General features: G+C 42.1%; 2 protein-coding genes across 5 annotated transcripts in view; one reads left to right on the forward strand and one right to left on the reverse strand.

Moving 5' to 3' along the window:
- The window catches only part of LOC140187481 (transmembrane protein 120A-like), a 45,292-nt gene extending 39,125 nt beyond the window's left edge, over positions 1-6,167 (forward strand). For all 3 annotated transcript variants that reach the window (XM_072242812.1, XM_072242813.1, XM_072242816.1), the window contains one exon: positions 1,029-6,167. In XM_072242812.1, coding sequence (XP_072098913.1) covers positions 1,029-1,145 — 117 coding nt within the window. In that variant the 3' untranslated portion in view covers positions 1,146-6,167. The remainder of the gene's footprint in view (positions 1-1,028) is intronic.
- Positions 3,849-18,324, reverse strand: part of LOC140187480 (NADPH--cytochrome P450 reductase-like) — a 102,159-nt gene continuing 87,683 nt past the window's right edge. For both annotated transcript variants that reach the window (XM_072242810.1, XM_072242811.1), the window contains exons 15-17: positions 14,477-14,622; positions 9,685-9,770; positions 3,849-9,429 (exon numbers count right to left, since the gene is read on the reverse strand). In XM_072242810.1, coding sequence (XP_072098911.1) covers positions 9,285-9,429; positions 9,685-9,770; positions 14,477-14,622 — 377 coding nt within the window. In that variant the 3' untranslated portion in view covers positions 3,849-9,284. The remainder of the gene's footprint in view (positions 9,430-9,684; positions 9,771-14,476; positions 14,623-18,324) is intronic.

Below are 18,324 nucleotides of genomic sequence, written 5' to 3' on the forward strand. Positions count from 1 at the left end.
GGGTACTCCCTATTACCTGACCTTTCCCCTTCCCCCTCCTAACCGTGACCCACTTGTCTGCCTCCCGTGGCCCCGGCGTGACCACCTGCCTGCAGCTCCTCCCTATCACCTCCTCACTCTCCCTGACCAGACGAAGGTCATCGAGCTGCAGCTCCAGTTCCGTAACGCGGTCCCTAAGGAGCTGCATCTCGATGCACTTGGCGCAGATGTAGACGTCCGGGAGGCTTGTAGGCTCCAGGGCCTCCCACATCCGACACCGAGAACAGCAAACTGCCCTCACACTCATACTGCCCCTCTCCTCAAATAACAACAGAAAATGAATGCCAAACCTCCCTCGCCTCGCCTGTTTCCGCCTAAGCCCGTTGAGTCGAAGCCTTTAAGTCTTCACTCTGCTCCCGGCTCACTCCGCTGCCCGCTCTATGAGGCTCTGTTCCTTTTAAATCTGCCGCGCTGCACTGCCCGACATCACACGCCTGCGCAGTCCCGCCTCTCAGAACGCCGTCGGTAATGGCAGATTTGCAGCTGTCACTAATTCAATAATGGAAGGAACACTTGACTGGTATTCCGCTGATGGTGTACTGACATCAGTGTGGAGTATTGTGTTCAGTACTGGTTCTCTTGCCTAAAAGATCAAAGTGTCACTGAGGGATGCTGTGACAATTCTTTAATAATATGGAGTGGTGAGCTTATGAGACAAGATAATGTCAGAACCAAAATGTGCCCTTCAGCTCACAGTGCCTATGCTGAGCTAATACGATCTTGCCAACAACTTATGCAGATAACTTTAAACCTATTGCTTGTTCTTCCCAATCCCCAACTGCCAGAATTGAGGATAACTTGGCCCTATTTCTGTCAAATCATAAAGATTGATACATTTCATTAATCCCAAACAGAGTAGTGGGAGAATTATTTAAAGGTTGGAGTTATTTTTCTTTCAAGAGGCTAACAGCAGGTGGATTTTTAAAACTCTTGTTCTAGTTTCTCTCAGTTCTCTCCAGTCTAACTTGCTACACTCATCTTTGTTGCAGGTTTCCATGTGTGGGATGACATTTCTTGTTCTCTTCCTTGGAAATTTCCTTACAACAGTCCGTGTTATTTACCAGAAGCAGAAACAAAGGGGGGAAAAGGCCAAGAAACAGTTATGAGACGCAAGGAAGACCAAGATCTGGGCTGGTTATTGTCACACCCCAGTGAAATGCAGCAGTTTAAATACACTGTGTTGTGTTGTAGCTTTCTTCTCTTCACTGCCCCTCACCTGTTCTTGCCAGGTCCCACAACAGATGACCAAGTAGGTGTATGTATGCAGAGTATATCAGTTCATGAACTGACACTTAAAATTACCTCCAAATAAAGTTGTACAGGCCCACTCAAGAGCACCACAGAAGTACAATCTAGTGTTTAATAAGACCTATCCTTTATCATTATAGTGGTGGGGAAATGACTAGAGGAGCTACTGTAAGACTAAACTTAACCAGCAATGCATTTTGTCATTACACATCCGGTACAGTTTGGACTTCCACACGTGTACAGAAACATGCATCTGATCAAGTTTACACTGGAATGGTTTTGCTGTCATGGATTAAAAAAACTATTGTACTTGAAAACTAAAGTTTATTTCAAATAGCTTTTAAATGTCTGCAGGGTTATTTAGAAACTGTACAGATGCTCAAACTCTTCTCGGGCTTCAAGCGGGTATAGGTATTGATTATAACCAACATCTTGATGACAAACTGCCATCTTGTTCAGAGATGATGTCTGGTGGTATTTATACCCCTGTATTCCGTCCCTTCTGATTGGAAACCTGATTGGTTAGTCCTCATCCATTCTCCCACCTTGTTTACAATCGAATTCCAGTTCTTAGAGCGGGACCTTTATTAAAATTGTTTTCCTCTAGTTTTATTTCAGTGGCTTCCTTTACCAGGTGATTCCAGAAGCCATTGGCACAGCGCAGTAGTTTTGTGCTGTCAAAGCCAATCCTATGGCCAATTTCTCCAGGTAACCCAAACAGATATACCTCCTGTGCTCCTTTGGGGGGGGGGGTGGTGTCTGTGGTGGTGGTTGTTGTTTCCACTGTCTGGCCAATATACACTGCTCCATATTCACAGGGAGTCCTGTAAACATCAGCTGTCCTGAGTGTCAGGTCATCTTTACCCACATAAGCTGTGACTTCAACTTCCTTGCAGGTTTGTGGATAATATTAATCCAGTATTTATTTAGGATCCTGGTGATCCTTCCAGTATATATCAGCCAGATAGGATGCACAGTGGAAATCCACATTGAAATCCGCATGTGAGGCCTATCCATTTGGGTTACCTGGAGAAATTGGCGGTAGCAGATCACTGCATTTGCAATGGTCCTAGGATTGACTTTGTCTGCTGTGCCATGCCAGTGGTTTTTGGGACTGCCTGGTAAAGGAAGCCATTGGAATAAAACTAGAGGAAAAGAATGTTAACAAAGACAAAGGTCTCATTCTAATTAAGAACTGGAATTGGATTGTAAACTAGGTGGGAGAGCAGAAACCTGATTGGTTAGTCCTCATCCAATCAGGAGGGACGAAAACAGGTACAAATGCCACCAGACTAGACTTGCCCAGGCATCATCCCTGAAGATGATGGCAGAGTTTGTCATCGAAATGTTTGTTGTAATCGATACCTGCACCTGACTTGAAGCCAGAGAAGAGTTTATCATCATATACATAGGAAAAGCACTAGATCATTTTTGTACAGAAGCTTAATATAGCCCAGGGCAGGTATCCAGTTATGGGCTCTACTCTAAGCACACAAATTTTCAAGACACTGTGTGCTAAAGGTCGGCTTGTACCTTTGTCCCTTTCTAGGTTAGAGGAGACTATGTGGTGAGCCAGTAGTAGCTGTTCCAACAAAATCCACCTCTCCAATGCTGGAAGTCTGACTTAAACAGAAGGAAGGCAGGTGCATCAATGGAAATAGTTAACAAGTCAATGGCCTTCCATCAAAAAAACAATTGGATTAGTGCTTCATACAAGAGGAGAAAAGGGTGTGAGCTAAGGGGAGCTCTCCCCACTCGATCATCAACCTACCCACTTTGGAAAGACTAGCAGACAGATGGATTAGGGTGAGATTGTGGAAAAAGGACAGATTAATTAATTAATCAACCATAAATTGGCTAGCATTTTCAAGAGTAAAAAAACAAACAAAAGACCTGATGTGAAACTTAACTCTTCCTCTCTCTCCAGAGCAGTTGCCTGACCTGCTGAATGTTTCCAACATTTTTGTTCACGTTAAGCAGTATTTTTTCAGGCCATGGTCTTAGCTCAAGGTCTCATTAATAAGATTCTTAACTGGATAGAATGGTTTTACCTTTTGATAATTTAATCAATGGTCAGCTTCAAACAAATACATTTTTTCCAAAAAAGAATTGCTGGGTTATTGTGACTCGCATTCACACATACAAAAAAACACAAAATACATCTTTCATTGCTGATGTTCTTCGGTAGGTACCCCCTATACATCTTTGTCTCTATTAGCAGTTCTGAGTTCTTGGAATTTTAATATTTGTTTTTGCCTTTTTGAATGTACCAACTTTCCTGTGCAACCAGTGTTTTGGCACCTTTCACCTTTGGACCTGCCAGCCGCAAAGTAAATTTTATTATCAAAGTACATATGTCACCATATACAACCCTGAAATTCATTTTCTTGTGGGCATACTCAAAGCTCAGAAAAGTATAAAAGAATCAATGAAAGTGGTCTTTCTGGACATAAGGTGCAATGGATACTACCTTTTGAGTATTCTTAATTGATCACTACAGCCAGTGAGGTAAGTTACAGTAGTTTGGGCCCCAAATGGTCAGTCAAGAAATTAGTCCAGGATGTTTGTAAACCTTTTTTAATCATTTAAGACAAATTACGTGATAATAAGTCTACACATACACAAAGCATCATAGAAACATTAGCAACAAAAGTTATAGAGGTGGATAAAGATATTACATTCGGTCAAGGGAAGAGATTAGAAAATGTACAACGGGATGTTGTGCTTGCCTGGTATCTAGAAAAATAAATTTACTAGTAATAACGTGGTAAAGGCTTTGCATTAACATGTACTGGCAATTTTGATTGTTTAAAAAGTTAACAACCATATGAACAGAATTCTACATTAGCTCTGTAGACAGTGATTTGACAACATGCATATGTACCCAACTGTCTCAGCATGACTCTGATAACAGGGAAGTTATTTTCTAAGTTAGCATTAAATTGCGATGCAAATGGCCCACAGATGCAACTGGAGTTTTTCCACTGAGCCTCGCCACTCCTTAAAGATTTCCCACAGGTTACATTTCTCATTCAAAATGGGAAAAATTGCAAAGCCCCAACACAGCCGAGCACTCAGATCAGTTCAGTCTAGTGGGCAGCTTTACGTAGCATAGTATGTTAACCAGATGAGCAGCTAACCCTGACTTTTCACAAGGGAACAAATCGTCTCCCCACGGTACATGCTGAAAGATAAAACACCATCATATTTATAAGAGATGCATACATTGGCTGTTCTCCAATTTTGAAATAGATGAACTTATGGTTTTCTCAACCTAATTTCATTCATTTGCTGGGCAATGCCATCCTAATCTTCCAACCACAGCTAGAACTAGCTGAGCCAATGCAAGGTCAAATGCCTCTGCTCATCAAGAGATCCACTTGCATTCCTCTACTTCCTGTCAAACATGCTGTCAGGATCTCAAAGTAATGAGGATTTCAGAACTGAATAAAGGATGTGTGCTGTATGTCTCAATAATCACATGTAAAGTTTTCCTCCAAGCTCCCATTCATGTTAAATTGAAGAAGCATTTCAGATGTTGTTTTGGATTTGATCTCCAGCTCTTTACAACCTACAGGTCCATAAAAATCAAACAAGTCAAACTAATACAGAACCTCCTGGGCCAAATTTCTAGTGTGTATATCACTGAACCCTAATACAAATTAATCAGCTGGACATTGTAAAGCTATTAATATTAAAGCTCAATTTTGGGTTTTTCATCAATTGGAAAGGGCTCAATTTTTTATTTGGTTAGAATATAGCTGCAAGGTACTGGACAAAATTCTACTCAGTAAAATACAAAATGAAAAATCTAACAACTCATAAACCACTGATGAGATTTTAAACTCTCAAAATAATTTTTTTCTTCAAAAAAAGAAAGTGCTGGAATTCAATTGAGATTTTTAAAAACGTTTAAGGTAGATACCAAAACAAGGCTGCTATAAATGCAAATTACAAGAGATTGAGGAGAAATTTTATTCAGACTAGTGAGAATGTGGACTATGTGGATGTGATGCAAATGGCAACCAATATATAGGAGAGTTATGGAAATGTGTTGATTGGTTGAAAGGCCAGCTGCTGACATAATCACTGAATAGACAATGTAATTACTGTATTACAGTGCAATGTAATTTAAGCACACTTCCCAAATGACAAGTAAGGTACAACTAAGCCAGTCTGTCCATCCTACTGGCTGTGCATATCAGATAGAAGGAATTTTAACAAGACTAACGCGACATTTAATATCAATTACATTCTGCTCAAGAGTCATTAGCAATTGTAGAGCTGCTTGTCACAATGTTGTTAAGTGTATTGTGTCCCTGTCATAATCCATTTCTACCCTAAACAGTTAACAACAGAAGTTCTCCCAGTTGTTTTGGCACTAGGCAACCCTTCTTATCTATACTCACGGTGACCATTACACAGACAGAAGGCATCACCCCCTTCCCTTACACTTTCAACAGTGAACAGCCCAAAGTAACAACCCTTCCTGATGTATTCCTGCCCTTTATTAGTTTCCTCCTCCTCAATCCACTTCTCATCTCCTGCACTGCTGTAATTTGACTCTCTGTTGATTTCTGGTCCTTTCAAAAACACTTGTTTGTGCATGTTCAATGTAGTGAAAGTGGTTAACACAGTTGTTACCCTGGGAACACTGCCTATTTTCAGTCCAATTTCCTAAATTGTTGAAAATTGCAATTAGAAAGACTTCAGCACAGTTGTCAATAGAGCACACTATAATGGCTGCATAAATTCTACTCTCATTGGGGTCCTACCCAATCAGACATGGCATTCAACTAACTAAGCCTGATCCAAACAAGGGCATTCAATTTGCCCAGTAATAGTTTTTGTTCAAAAATAAACACTACAGAACTCAGTTACATCTTTTGCTTCTGGTCAGTTACTGAATTCATTTTTTTTCTACCAGAGATTGCATCGATCAACTTTTTCTCTCCATGTTCTGGAGAAGTTGACCACTGTCTTCATTAAAGTAAAACTGGAAAATTTAACATTCCTCTCCTGGTGATACGCAAGAAGCTGAAACAGTGGACAATGACAGATCAGCTAAGGAGAGTATGCCCAATGCGTGACTGTGAACAACAGGAATCGAAGCAGTATGAAAGACCATGGTAGAGTTTGCTAAGTTCAACAAAATTCTTACTACACATAAAAGGTTCAATAGACTTGCCAGCATATAGAAGCATAAATAGATATGATTACATTTTTCTACACACAGGAAGGCTATTCACTCTAGTTCATCAACACATTCCATATTTAAAAGGCTTATCTACAATAAACAGATGATTGCACAGGGTCCTCCACCGAGAGAGGCCTGCACATTGTTGTGGTTTGAAGGCTGGAGTCAGGGATTTATGCTTTGGCTCTTGGTAAGGTCAACCATGCCAAATAGATCAAAGCTTAGCAGCCAGGTTAAGAGTGGACCACTGGTCCTCCAGGTTCAGGGATTTAGCTCAGGGCTAACAACCCTGAGTGGCAAACAAAATTGTTATGGAAATAGCAATGAAGAATCTTTCTACATGAGTGTGAGGGTATTCCTGAGTCTCCTCCTGGAACTGGCACGACTGACAACAGTGAAAACTGAGCTACTGACATGATGAAGAAAACCCTGAACACCGCTAGAGATAGAGGACTTTCATTGCTGCACTAAATGCCACCAACGTAACTGGCAGTAGAGTACAGAGGTACAAGGCACTCATATGGACTTCAACTGCTTAGTGAATTATCCTAACTTACAAAGCAAGTGTTTGTTCTGAATCACAAAGCTATATTACTGAATCTACAGGCATGTTTCTGTTGAGACATTGTTGCAGGCAAGTAATACTAAAGTGCTTTAGAACACACAGTTTAGAGGGTTAAAAATCAGGTGTTCTTCAGTTGAAGTACTGCAAGTCCGAAGTTATACTGTTAAGTTGCAAATAACCATTTCAATCTGAGAAAGCTTGGAATGTTTTTAAACATTGAAAGATTGAGTAACGACAAACCATTATATGTTTTGGACCAAGAATCCCAATTAAAATAGCAAATACTGCCACAAAATTTCTACAATTATGAGTACAGCACACTTGCGGTAACCTTTCCCCATCCCAATAATTTCATTACTTGTCTGTTAAAGAACTATGAATGATCTCAAAAATGAGTGCCAATCAAGTCCACTCTTAGATTCAGAAATAGCCCATAGTCAGTAATATTGTCCCTTCAGAACATCATTATGCCCAAAAGGGGCATAAGCATTTTAAAAAAAAGACAGAACCCATGAAAAATAACAAAAATTGGAGACTGAGCAGAGGGATGTTGGTGTTGAGAACTTGAAGGCAATGAAAGAATGAGAAATGGCCAGAACTTCCCTTGAATAACTCGCACACAAAGGCAAGTTATTTAAGGACAAGACTTGGGTTCCTAGCAGCCACCTCTCAATAGAATTGGCATGTTACTGATTAAAGGAGGAAATCTGTAGTCAATTTGAAAGTGAGCCAAAACAACCATTGAAGCTTTTGGAATCAAATTTTACAAATGAAATTGTTTCTCATTTGATAAGTATTCAAAACTTGATCTCATAAAAATTAATGCTTCTTAAGTTATTCACCAGCGAAAGATTACACATGCAACAGCAGATTTGAGCTGTGACAAATGCATCCAAGATTTTTTTTTATACAAAATCGAATAAATGTCTGCCAAAGGCAGTGAACTAAATCTTGACCTGCTTTCTGACATTTGCCAAGTTTCACCTTCTCTAAGGATCAGAGAGTCAATAATTTAATGTTTCATAGCCAAAACTCATAACAGAAAAATGTGGGAAATGCATTACAGGCCAGTGTGTGTAAGGTCAGCCTTTGGGCAATAATCTTCATTCAGATAGTGCCTGCAATTTCATTTGTTGTTGCATCATTCCAGCATTTCCACACTTCTATTTTATCTCCTTTTAATGCAAGAGATGGACTTCAGACTGAGGGGCTCATCAGAAACCATGAAGATCTCAGGTTTGCTCTGTTGCACGGACATCAGCTATGGAAGTACTGCAGCACTGCAGAATGGAAGAAGACCCTAACGTGTTTCACTAGCTTACAGGTTTTAAGCATGAAAAAGGGGATTCCAGGTTGAAGCTTCTGTTGGATATTGTGTTTGCTAGACTTCTGCTATTTTCCAATTGTCAATAGTGCCTAAAAATTTTCCAAAGTAAGGATCACAATTATATGAATCTACTTACGATAAAAGGAAACAGTACATTAGAGACAACCATTCTGTTTCAATCTGAAGATCAAGAGCTCAATTATTCTTCTAAGATCAAGTATACTGTAAATCAGCATAATTTAGTAATATTTCTATTTAGTTATAGGATATTAAATAAAAATTTGCAGGCTATGCCAAATTGAAAGGATGAAGAAAGCTCAGGGAGTAATGCAGTCCGATGACCTCACCCACCACCAGCTTTTCTCTCAAAAACAAAATAAAAACAACAGAAGGATATATAACTGACAACTGTGTAAATCTAACGGCCTGCTCAATGTATGCAAACTGATTCTTCTTATTGAAAATCTGTTATTTTCAATGTTACTAGTTGTGTTTTCCCTACAATATCATTCAATTATTTTATTTGAAACATTAAAAAAAATACAAGACCAATACAGAGGAAATTAACCTTAGGAGTTATACTCTGTCGTGTGTGGCAGCAGACCAACTTAAACAATTCTTATTAAAAACAGTTTGCCAGAATTTGAGTCTTTGTAATTCAGAATAACTTTTAAAAGTCAGTTACGGAAAGTATCTCATGATAAATTTTGGTATCAATTCTGATGGAGCACAGCACTGACTGTAGCACAAAGCTTTTCCTCCACAGATTCTACATTATGTTAAAATTATCGCCTCATTCTTTAGTTTTAATGATCTTTGCATTGATTATTGTAGGTCACCAGCTGTGAACTACTGATGTCCTGTTCATTTGTACAATGCAGCAAAGGCTTACTGCCCCAATTTCCACCTTAGCTCCACACATCCGAAGAATAACGGCCTTTTGTCATCAGTTTCTTAATGTAATCAACGGCCTGCTCGTGCTTCATATTTCCAAGCTCAGCGGCAATTTCATAGAATGTGTTCTGGACATCTCTTGCCATGTTCTTTGCATCACTGAAATAAAAATAGAAAGTCTTGCATTTACATTGTATTTTTTCCAGCCTCAGTTGATCCTAAATCACACTAGTCATTTAAATACTTTAAAAACATATATACACTCAGAGGTTACTTTATTAGGTATGTGTCCTGATACATGCTGTATATTCTATGCAGTTCATATCTCCCCCCTCTTAAAACAGAAATGTATCTAGAATTTCCCTTGATCCAGTGCAAGTGTGGAACTACATGCATCTCACACACTTCACTTACCCACAGATGTAAATATGCCCATTTTCCTTGTGGATCAGATCCCACACATGTTCTTTATTTTTCTTCAATAAATGTTGGACATAAACCTAAAGTTTTTATTTTGAAGGAATCATTGAGAAGAGGGGAAGAACAGAGAGTTAAAGTGAATCATCCAAGACCACACAATATACAAATGGACATCGCCACTGGCTCACTTTTCTCAAACCTCATGAAAGATTTAACTATTCTGTTTCAATGCCTTATCTAAAAGCTAATCGTAACAATAACTGACATTTATGTAGAACACAAAACACTTAAAAAAAAACCTCAAAGATACATTACTGGGCCATTACTAAAAATCTAATACTGACCTGAAGGCGGTAATATATTAGAAAAGGTGGTTGAACATCTGGTCAAGAAACTAAAGATTGCTAAGGATTAGAGGTGGATATATTTAGAGCTACTAATCATAGTAAGTGAAATTACATTTTCCAAAATTGTCCCAATTTTGCTTTCAACTAACTTCTGCCTCTCAAATTTTCAAATTTTAGTCTGTAGTTAACTAAGAGATTAAGCTTTCAATTACCCTTTTCTATTCAAGCTAGTTTTCAAAGTCCCCAAACTTCTTGTGGAGTCTCCAGAACCAAGTACAATTCTCAAGATGCAGTCCAAGATGTAAGCACCCAACTTCAGCAGCAAGGCAACTGACATACTGTACTGATTTGCTAATCTCAGTGATATTTTCATTTTCTAGTTCACAGCAGGGATAAATTTGGGTTTTACTCTCAGATCACAGATTCCATTAGTTAAATACTTGCACCATCGAATTTTTTTTAAAAAAGTCTATTATTTATCTTATTTCAACTGTCATGATTCCTTCCAAATACAATCTGTACCAGTCATGCTTGTCCACACTTTTAACGGCAGTGCTCCGGAAGCAGTTGTCACCCTCATCCCTTTCATGAAACTCCAGGGACTGATGCTGAAACCCTACTTCCTGCATTCAGAGCCCAACATAAACTGCTCAATCTTGTGGATGGAATCAGACAAACATTACCAAAAAAAAATGGGTAATCTATTCTTGGCTCTTTCAAAAAGCCCATTATTCCCCTCCAAATTTTACTTCAGGGTATTCAACAACTCAAGCCTTTTATATAAAAATTTTATTTTCAGTGGATACATATACTTCTTGGCAAAGCATGATCAATAGATTTAAAAATAGAACTGCAGATATCAGCAACAGAAAGAATACTTGATTTTCAAATATAACAGAGTTGCTTTTGAAATTGCAAATGTAGCTTCTTTAAAAACTCAACTACGTTGGAGTCAGAAACCAGTAGATTTCCTTCCCCGGAGGACAGTCCTGTAGTTTTTTTAAAATGTCAATTATCACTGTAACATATCACATTTATTTACAACTTGGATTTAAATAAACACTCACAACACGCTGGAGGAACTCAGCAGGTCGGGCAGCAAATGATCAGTCGACGTTTCGGGCCAGAACCCTTCGTCAGGACTGTAGGGGGAAGGGGCAGAGGCCCCATAAAGAAGGTGGGGGGAGGGTAGGAAGGAGAAGGCTGGTAGGTTCCAGGTGAAAAACCAGTAAGGGGAAAGATAAAGGGGTGGGGGAGGGGAAGCAGGGAGGTGATAGGCAGGAAAACAATGGGTAGTAGAAGGAGGTGGAACCAAGAGGGAGATGGTAGGCAGCTGGTGGAGGGGGTAGGGTGAAATAGGGATAGAGGAACAGAGGGGGAGGGAATTACTGGAAGTTGGAGAATTCTATGTTCATACCAAAGGGCTGGAGACTACCTAGACGGTATATGAGGTGTTGCTCCAACCTGAATTTAGCCTCCCTGCGCTCCTACTGCCCATCTTATTCTCCCACCACCCTCTTTCCTCCCTGCAACTCCCACCCTTCCCTCTACCCCTCATCGCCCCTCCATTCCTCTGATCCCTCATCCTCCCCTAACCCCACTCTCCCTGAACATCCCAACCCCCCTCTCCCTCCTGAGACCTCCCACTCTTCACCCTCCTCCAACCCCAGCCCCAACCCTTGCCGTGTCTTCACCATCCCCTCTAACCTTCCCCTCTGAGGCAGAACGTTCCATCCTTAGCAAGGACCTCACTTTTGTCCCCCTCCATCCACACCTCAGTGAGTTCCATGCCCGCCATGACGCTGAACTCTTCTTCCGTTGCCTACATCTCCGAACCTATTTCTTTGGCAAGGATTCCCCTCCCCATACAGATGACCCCTTCTCCTGTCTTCAACCCCCCTCCTCCTCCTGGACACCCCGCCCGGGCCCTCTACCTGCACTCGATCTCTTCATCTCCAACTATCGCCGAGATATCAACCGTCTCAACTTCACCGCTCCTCTCTCCTGTTCCAACCTCACTTCCTCTGAACGCACTGCCCTCCACTCTCTCCGCACTAATCCCAACCTCACCATCAAATCCGCTGACAAAGGTGGTGCCCGTAGTAGTCTGGCGGACGGACCTCTACCTCACTGAGGCCAAACTGCAGCTCTCTGACACCTCCTCTTACTTACCCCTGGAACAGGACCCCACCAAAAAACATCAAACCATTGTCTCCCGCACCATCACTGCCCTTATCAACTCCAGAGACCTTCCATCCTCAGCCGCTAAACTCATTATTCCCACACCCCGTACCGCTCGGTTTTACCTCCTCCCCAAGATACACAAGCCTGACTGTCCCGGTAGACCCATAGTTTCTGCCTGCTCCTGTCCCACTGAACTTGTATCTGCCTACCCGGACTCCATTTTGTCACCCATAGTTCAGTCCCTCCCCACCTACATCCGGGATACATCCCATGCCCTCCACCTCTTCAATAACTTCCAGTTCCCCAGGCCCGACCACTTCATTTTCACTATGGATATCCAATCCTTATACACCTCCATTCCCCATCAAGAAGGCCTCAAAGCCCTCCACTACTTTCTGGATAACAGACCACTACCCTCCTCCGGCTGGCGGAACTGGTTCTCACACTTAATAACTTCTCTTTCAGCTCTTCCCACTTTCTTCAGACTAAGGGTGCAGCTATGGGAACTCGCATGGACCCCAGCTATGCCTGCCTCTTTGTTGGTTATGTGGAACAGTCTATACTCCAAACCTATTCTGGTACTGCTCCCCAACTTTTCCTTCGGTACATTGACAACTACATTGCTGCTGCTTCCTGCGCCGATGCTGAGCTCGTCAATTTCATCGACTTTGCTTCTAACTTCCACCCAGCCCTCAAATTCACTTGGTCTATCTCGGACACTTCTCCCCTTTCTCAATCTCTCGGTCTCCATCTCTGGAGACAGACATCTTCTATAAGCCCACTGACTCATAACTACCTCGACTATACCTCTTCTCACCCCGCCACATGCAAAAATGCCATTCCCTATTCCTTGTTCCTCCGTCTCTGCCGCATCTGCTCCCAGGATGAGGCTTTCCGTTCCAGGACATCTAAAATGTCCTCTTTCTTTAAGGATCGCGGTTTCCCTTCTACCGTCATCAATGATGCCCTCACCCGCATCTCCTCCATTTCCCGCACTTCGGCCCTCACCCCATCCTCCCGCCACCACAACAGGGACAGAGCTCCCCTTGTCCTCACCTACCACCCCACCAGCCTCCGCATCCAGCACATTATCCTCCACAACTTCCGCCACCTTCAACAGAACCCCACCACAAAGCACATCTTTCCCTCTCCACCCCTCTCCGCTTTCCGCAGGGATCGGTCCCTCCGCGACTCCCTTATCCACACGTCCTTCCCTACGGATCTCTCACCCGGCACTTATCCCTGTAAGCTTAAGTGCTGCACCTGTCCCTACACCTCCTCTCTTGTCACCATTCAGGGCCCCAAACAGTCCTTCCAAGTGAGGCAACACTTCACTTGTGAGTCTGTTGGGGTCATCTATTGCAATCGGCGCTCCCGGTGCGGCCTCCTCTACATCGGTGAAACCCGACGCAGATTGGGGGACCGCTTCGTCGAGCACCTCTACCCCGTCCGCCACAACAGACAGGATCTCCCGGTAGCCACCCACTTCAACTCTGTTTCCTATTCCCATTCAGATATGTCCATACATGGCCTCCTCTACTGCCATGATGAGGCTAAACTCAGGTCGGAGGAGAAACATCTCATATACCGTCCAGGTAGTCTCCAGCCCCTTGGTATGAACACAGAATTCTCCAACTTCCAGTAATTCCCTCCCCCTCCCTTCCTCTATCCCTATTTCACTCTGCCCCCTCCCCCAGCTGTCTATCACCTCCCTCATGGTTCCGCCTCCTTCTACTACCCATTGTGTTTTCCCTTATTCCTTCTTCACCTTTCCTGCCTATCACCTCCCTGCTTCCCCTCCCCCACCCCTTTGTCTTTCCCTTTTTCACCTGGAACCTACCAGCCTTCTCCTTCCCACCCTCCCCCCGCCTTCTTTATAGGGCCTCTGCCCCTTCCCCCTACAGTCCTGACGAAGAGTTCCGGCCCAAAACGTTGACTGATCATTTCCACGGCTGCTGCCCGACCTGCTGAGTTCCTCCAGTGTGTTGTGAGTGTTGCTTTGATCCCAGCATCTGCAGATTATTTTGTGTTTTGAATTTAAATACCCTTATTACTACAACATTATGCCCTTGGATCAAAAGTCTAGAAATCAGGCTGCTTGCCCATGTAACCTGACTTTACATGGGCAACCAATCCCACAACTGTTAGGAGTAAAATGACACCAGCTGCAAACCCTGGGAGATAGCATTTTCAAAACAAATGGGAGGCCAGAAACAGGAACAGAGTATAGATTACGTGTTTTCAGTTCAATTTACCTTCTCTGCCTGGTCCCTGGAGAATGCTACATGAAGTTGAGTGAGAACACCATCCTTCTGGAAGCCCTCCAGTTCTTTTTGATACAGATAGTCTTCATTCTCGTGTCGGCAGCCGTAGTACAGAACAGTCTCACCAACCTCCTTTCCTGTAAAACCAGATGGACAGACCTGTCATCACCACTTCCTTCCATAATCAGATATAGAGACCCAAAAATGCTTGAGGACTAACAAAAAGGAAGCAAAATAGCAAGCAATGAAAGCAGACTCAGTGACAGCTGACAGGGATGTCAAATCAGCAAGAAGCCTGATAGAATGGCAAGTGATGAATAGAACAAATTGCAGATAGCCAGCTGAATTTTTAGCTGAGATATTTAAAACTTGTTTTAGATTGGGTTTGTGCTTATTTGTTGCATTATTGCAATCTTTTCAAGGAGCCCAGTCACCATGGTGACTCATGAATCTATTATATCTGATCTAGAAATGCAGGAGATGATGCATGGCAACATTTAAATGGAGTAAATATGGTACAAATATGGAAAAAAGTGAGAACAGTTTCAATGGAGAGAACAGCACACAATGAGCATTTGAATGAAGAGTATGTTATTAGGTCCTATTGCAAAGCTCTCAATTTACACATTGATTGCTACTAGATCCAGTTACTTTATTTATCGAAACACAGTGGGAATAGACCTTTCTGGGCATTAGGGCCACGCTGCCCAGTAACCTCCAATTTAACCCTAGTCTGATCAATTGAGAACGTACAATGACCAATTAACCTGCTAACAGGTACGTCTTTGGACTGGGGGAGGAAACAAGAGCACCCAGAGAAAATCCAGACACAGGGAGGACACACAGATAATAGAAACATAGAAATCTGCAGCACATCACAGGCCCTTCAGCCCACAATGTTGTGCCGACCATGTAACCTACTCTAGAAACTGCTTAGAATTTCTCTACCGCATAGCCCTCTATTTCTTTAAGCTCCATGTACTGTGAGGGGATTCAGGAATGCCTCTATTAACTGATTGAAGAGAGACATTTATCATTGATAGTTTGTTTGGAAAGGAGAGAGAGACAGAGTTATTTACCACCGATATGTTGCTTTTGAAAAGAGAGAGATGAAGATTAACGGTTGGACTGTCACTTTAAGGCATTGGAAGTAACTTTGGACTTTTACTGAGTTTGGAGCTGGAGACAGCACCCAGCAGCTCGTAAGTTGCTATGGTGACCGAAGGCAGTATTATTTAATGGACACTCGATGTTATGATTTTCAGCAGGTTGTTGATGTTCCTTCAAGGACTTGTTGCCTGCTTGTGCATTTCTTCACAGACAAAGGAGGGAGGGGCTCTTTGAGTGACAGGTGATGCTCAGCCTGGTGGGCTAAATGGAAGGTCAGATGATACAGACCTCAGGACACATGATCTGGACACTGAATGAGCATTGTTGTGCCCACAGAGAAAGTGGGTTTTGGAGGATCGATCAGGCGGATGGATCCAAATTGCTATTCCAATGTAGGAGAAGGGGTTGACTGGTGCGGAGTTGTCTATGTGTCCACCCTTGCCGGGGTGATAGCTCCACCACAGGAAAACTGGTCCCCCTGGTTAAAGTCACAGTCGGTGACTTGTGAAGGATTTCGGAGGATGACGACAAGATTGACGGCATCAGCTCACCTGAGGATTCAACTCATTCTCTCTGTCTCTCCATCATTACTCAACTAAATGCCATGAACTGCCCTGAACTTTACTCAACATCATAAGACTGTATCTTTTTACCCCTAGACTTAAAGAAGCTTGGTTTTCATACACATATATTCCACACTTACTTTTATATATAATCATTGCTATCCTGTTTGATTTATGTACATTCATATTACTGTATTGCATAGTTACTAATAAATATTAGTAGTTTATAGCAATACTGGACTCCAAAGTGGTTTTTATTTCTGCTGGTTTCATTATTCCCATCACGGGGTACGTGACAGTACCCATCGAAGAATCTCTTAAAAGACCCTATTGTATCTGCCTCCACCACCATTGCTGGCAGTGCATTCCAAGCATTCACCACTCTTGTGTGTGAAAAACTTACCTCTGACATTCCCCTTGTACCTACTTCCAAGCACCTTAAAACTATGTCCTTCATGTTAGCCATTTCAGCCCTGGGAAATAAAACCACACGAACAATGCCTCTCATCATCTTATACACCTCTGTCAGGTCACCTCTCATTCTCCATTGCTCCAAGGAGTAAAGGCCAAGTTCACTCAATCTGTTCTCATAAGGCATGCTCTCCAATCCAGGCAACATCCTTGTAAATCTCCTCTGCACTCTCTCTATAGTATCCACATCTAAGGTATTGTCAGAATTGAGCTTTAAACTCTGATGCCCCAAGCTGCAATAGCATCAATGACTTCATACTGTACTGCACAGTCTCTAAGAATCAACTTAATATCACAAGAAACAAATTGTCCCAATTCACGTCACAGAGCAACCACACTGCATTACAGCAAGGTACCACAAAGGATGGAACAAGTACGCCTACTGACAGTACTGATCAGCAGAAAAAATTGCTGGCAAGGACACAGGAGCACTTGTGGTTAATGTGTGTCATTGGCAGACTGGAATAAGAGAAACAGCATGTATATTTATTTATTTATTGACATACAGAGTGGAATAGGCCCTTCTGGTCCTTTGAGCTGTGCTGCCCAGCGATCCCCAATTTAACCCTAGCCTAATCACAATGACCAATTAACCTACCAACTGGTACTTCTTCGGACTTTGGGAGGAAACCAGACGCCCGGAGAAAACCCACGCAGTTACAGGGAGAACGCACAAACTCCTTACAGACAGCAACAGCAATTGAACCCAGGCCACTGGTACTGTAAGTGTTGTTCTAACCACTATGCTACTGTGCCGTCCAATAAAGAAATAGCAGAAACAAAATATTTCTCTATCTTCAGGAAAGACAACACAGAAAACCTCCTGGAAACAGTGGTCCACAGGAATTGGGAAATTGTATCCTAGGGCTCTGCAGATTGCAGATCTGGAGGAAGTGGATGTTCGTATTCCCATCTTCCCAAAGTTTCACTAGTTCCAGAATGGTTCACATTGATTGCAAGGCAGCAAATATAACCCCACCACCCAAGAGAGCAGAAAGAAAACAAGAAAACTGTAGACCAGTTAGCCTAACAGTTTAACAGTAGCAAAATATTTTAATAAGTACCACTAAAAAATTAGACCTGGGTAGTAGCGACACTGCACTGATTTACGAAAAGGAAATCATGAATGACAAACCTGCTATAATTCGAAGTTGCTGCAAAACAGGTTGATGTATTTGGATGAGGTGCCACCTCAGATCATTCAACAAAAGCCAGAGCACACATTACTGAGGGCACAGATGGAGAATTGGTGAAGAGGAAAACTTTAAGGAACAGGACAGTTTCAGATTTGGTGGACTGTGGGGATCAGTGGAGAGGTCTCATTAAGATATAATGAACAATTTGAATGAGGGGACAAAGTGTAACATTGTATAACTAAGTTTACCAAAGATACAAGCTGGATGGAAGTGCAAGCTGTGAAGAAGTTGCAGAAAGGCTTCAGGGCACACAGACAATCTATGACTGGACTAGGATGAAATTTAATGTGGAGTGCAAAGTCATCTACATTGGAGGAAAAAATTGAAAGTTGTGTTACTTACAAGTGGCAAGCTGACAGTCAAAGTAATTTGACGTCTTTGCATAAAAACACTGGAAGTTAACATGCTGTACAGTATGCTTAAAGGGCTTCATGTGGTAGATGTAGAGAAGTTAATTTCAAATTGGGCATCCAGAATAGGGACCTGGTCAGAATAAAAT

This window comes from Mobula birostris, chromosome 25 (assembly GCF_030028105.1).
Source record: "Mobula birostris isolate sMobBir1 chromosome 25, sMobBir1.hap1, whole genome shotgun sequence".
In the NCBI taxonomy this organism is placed as follows: Eukaryota; Metazoa; Chordata; class Chondrichthyes; order Myliobatiformes; family Myliobatidae; genus Mobula; species Mobula birostris.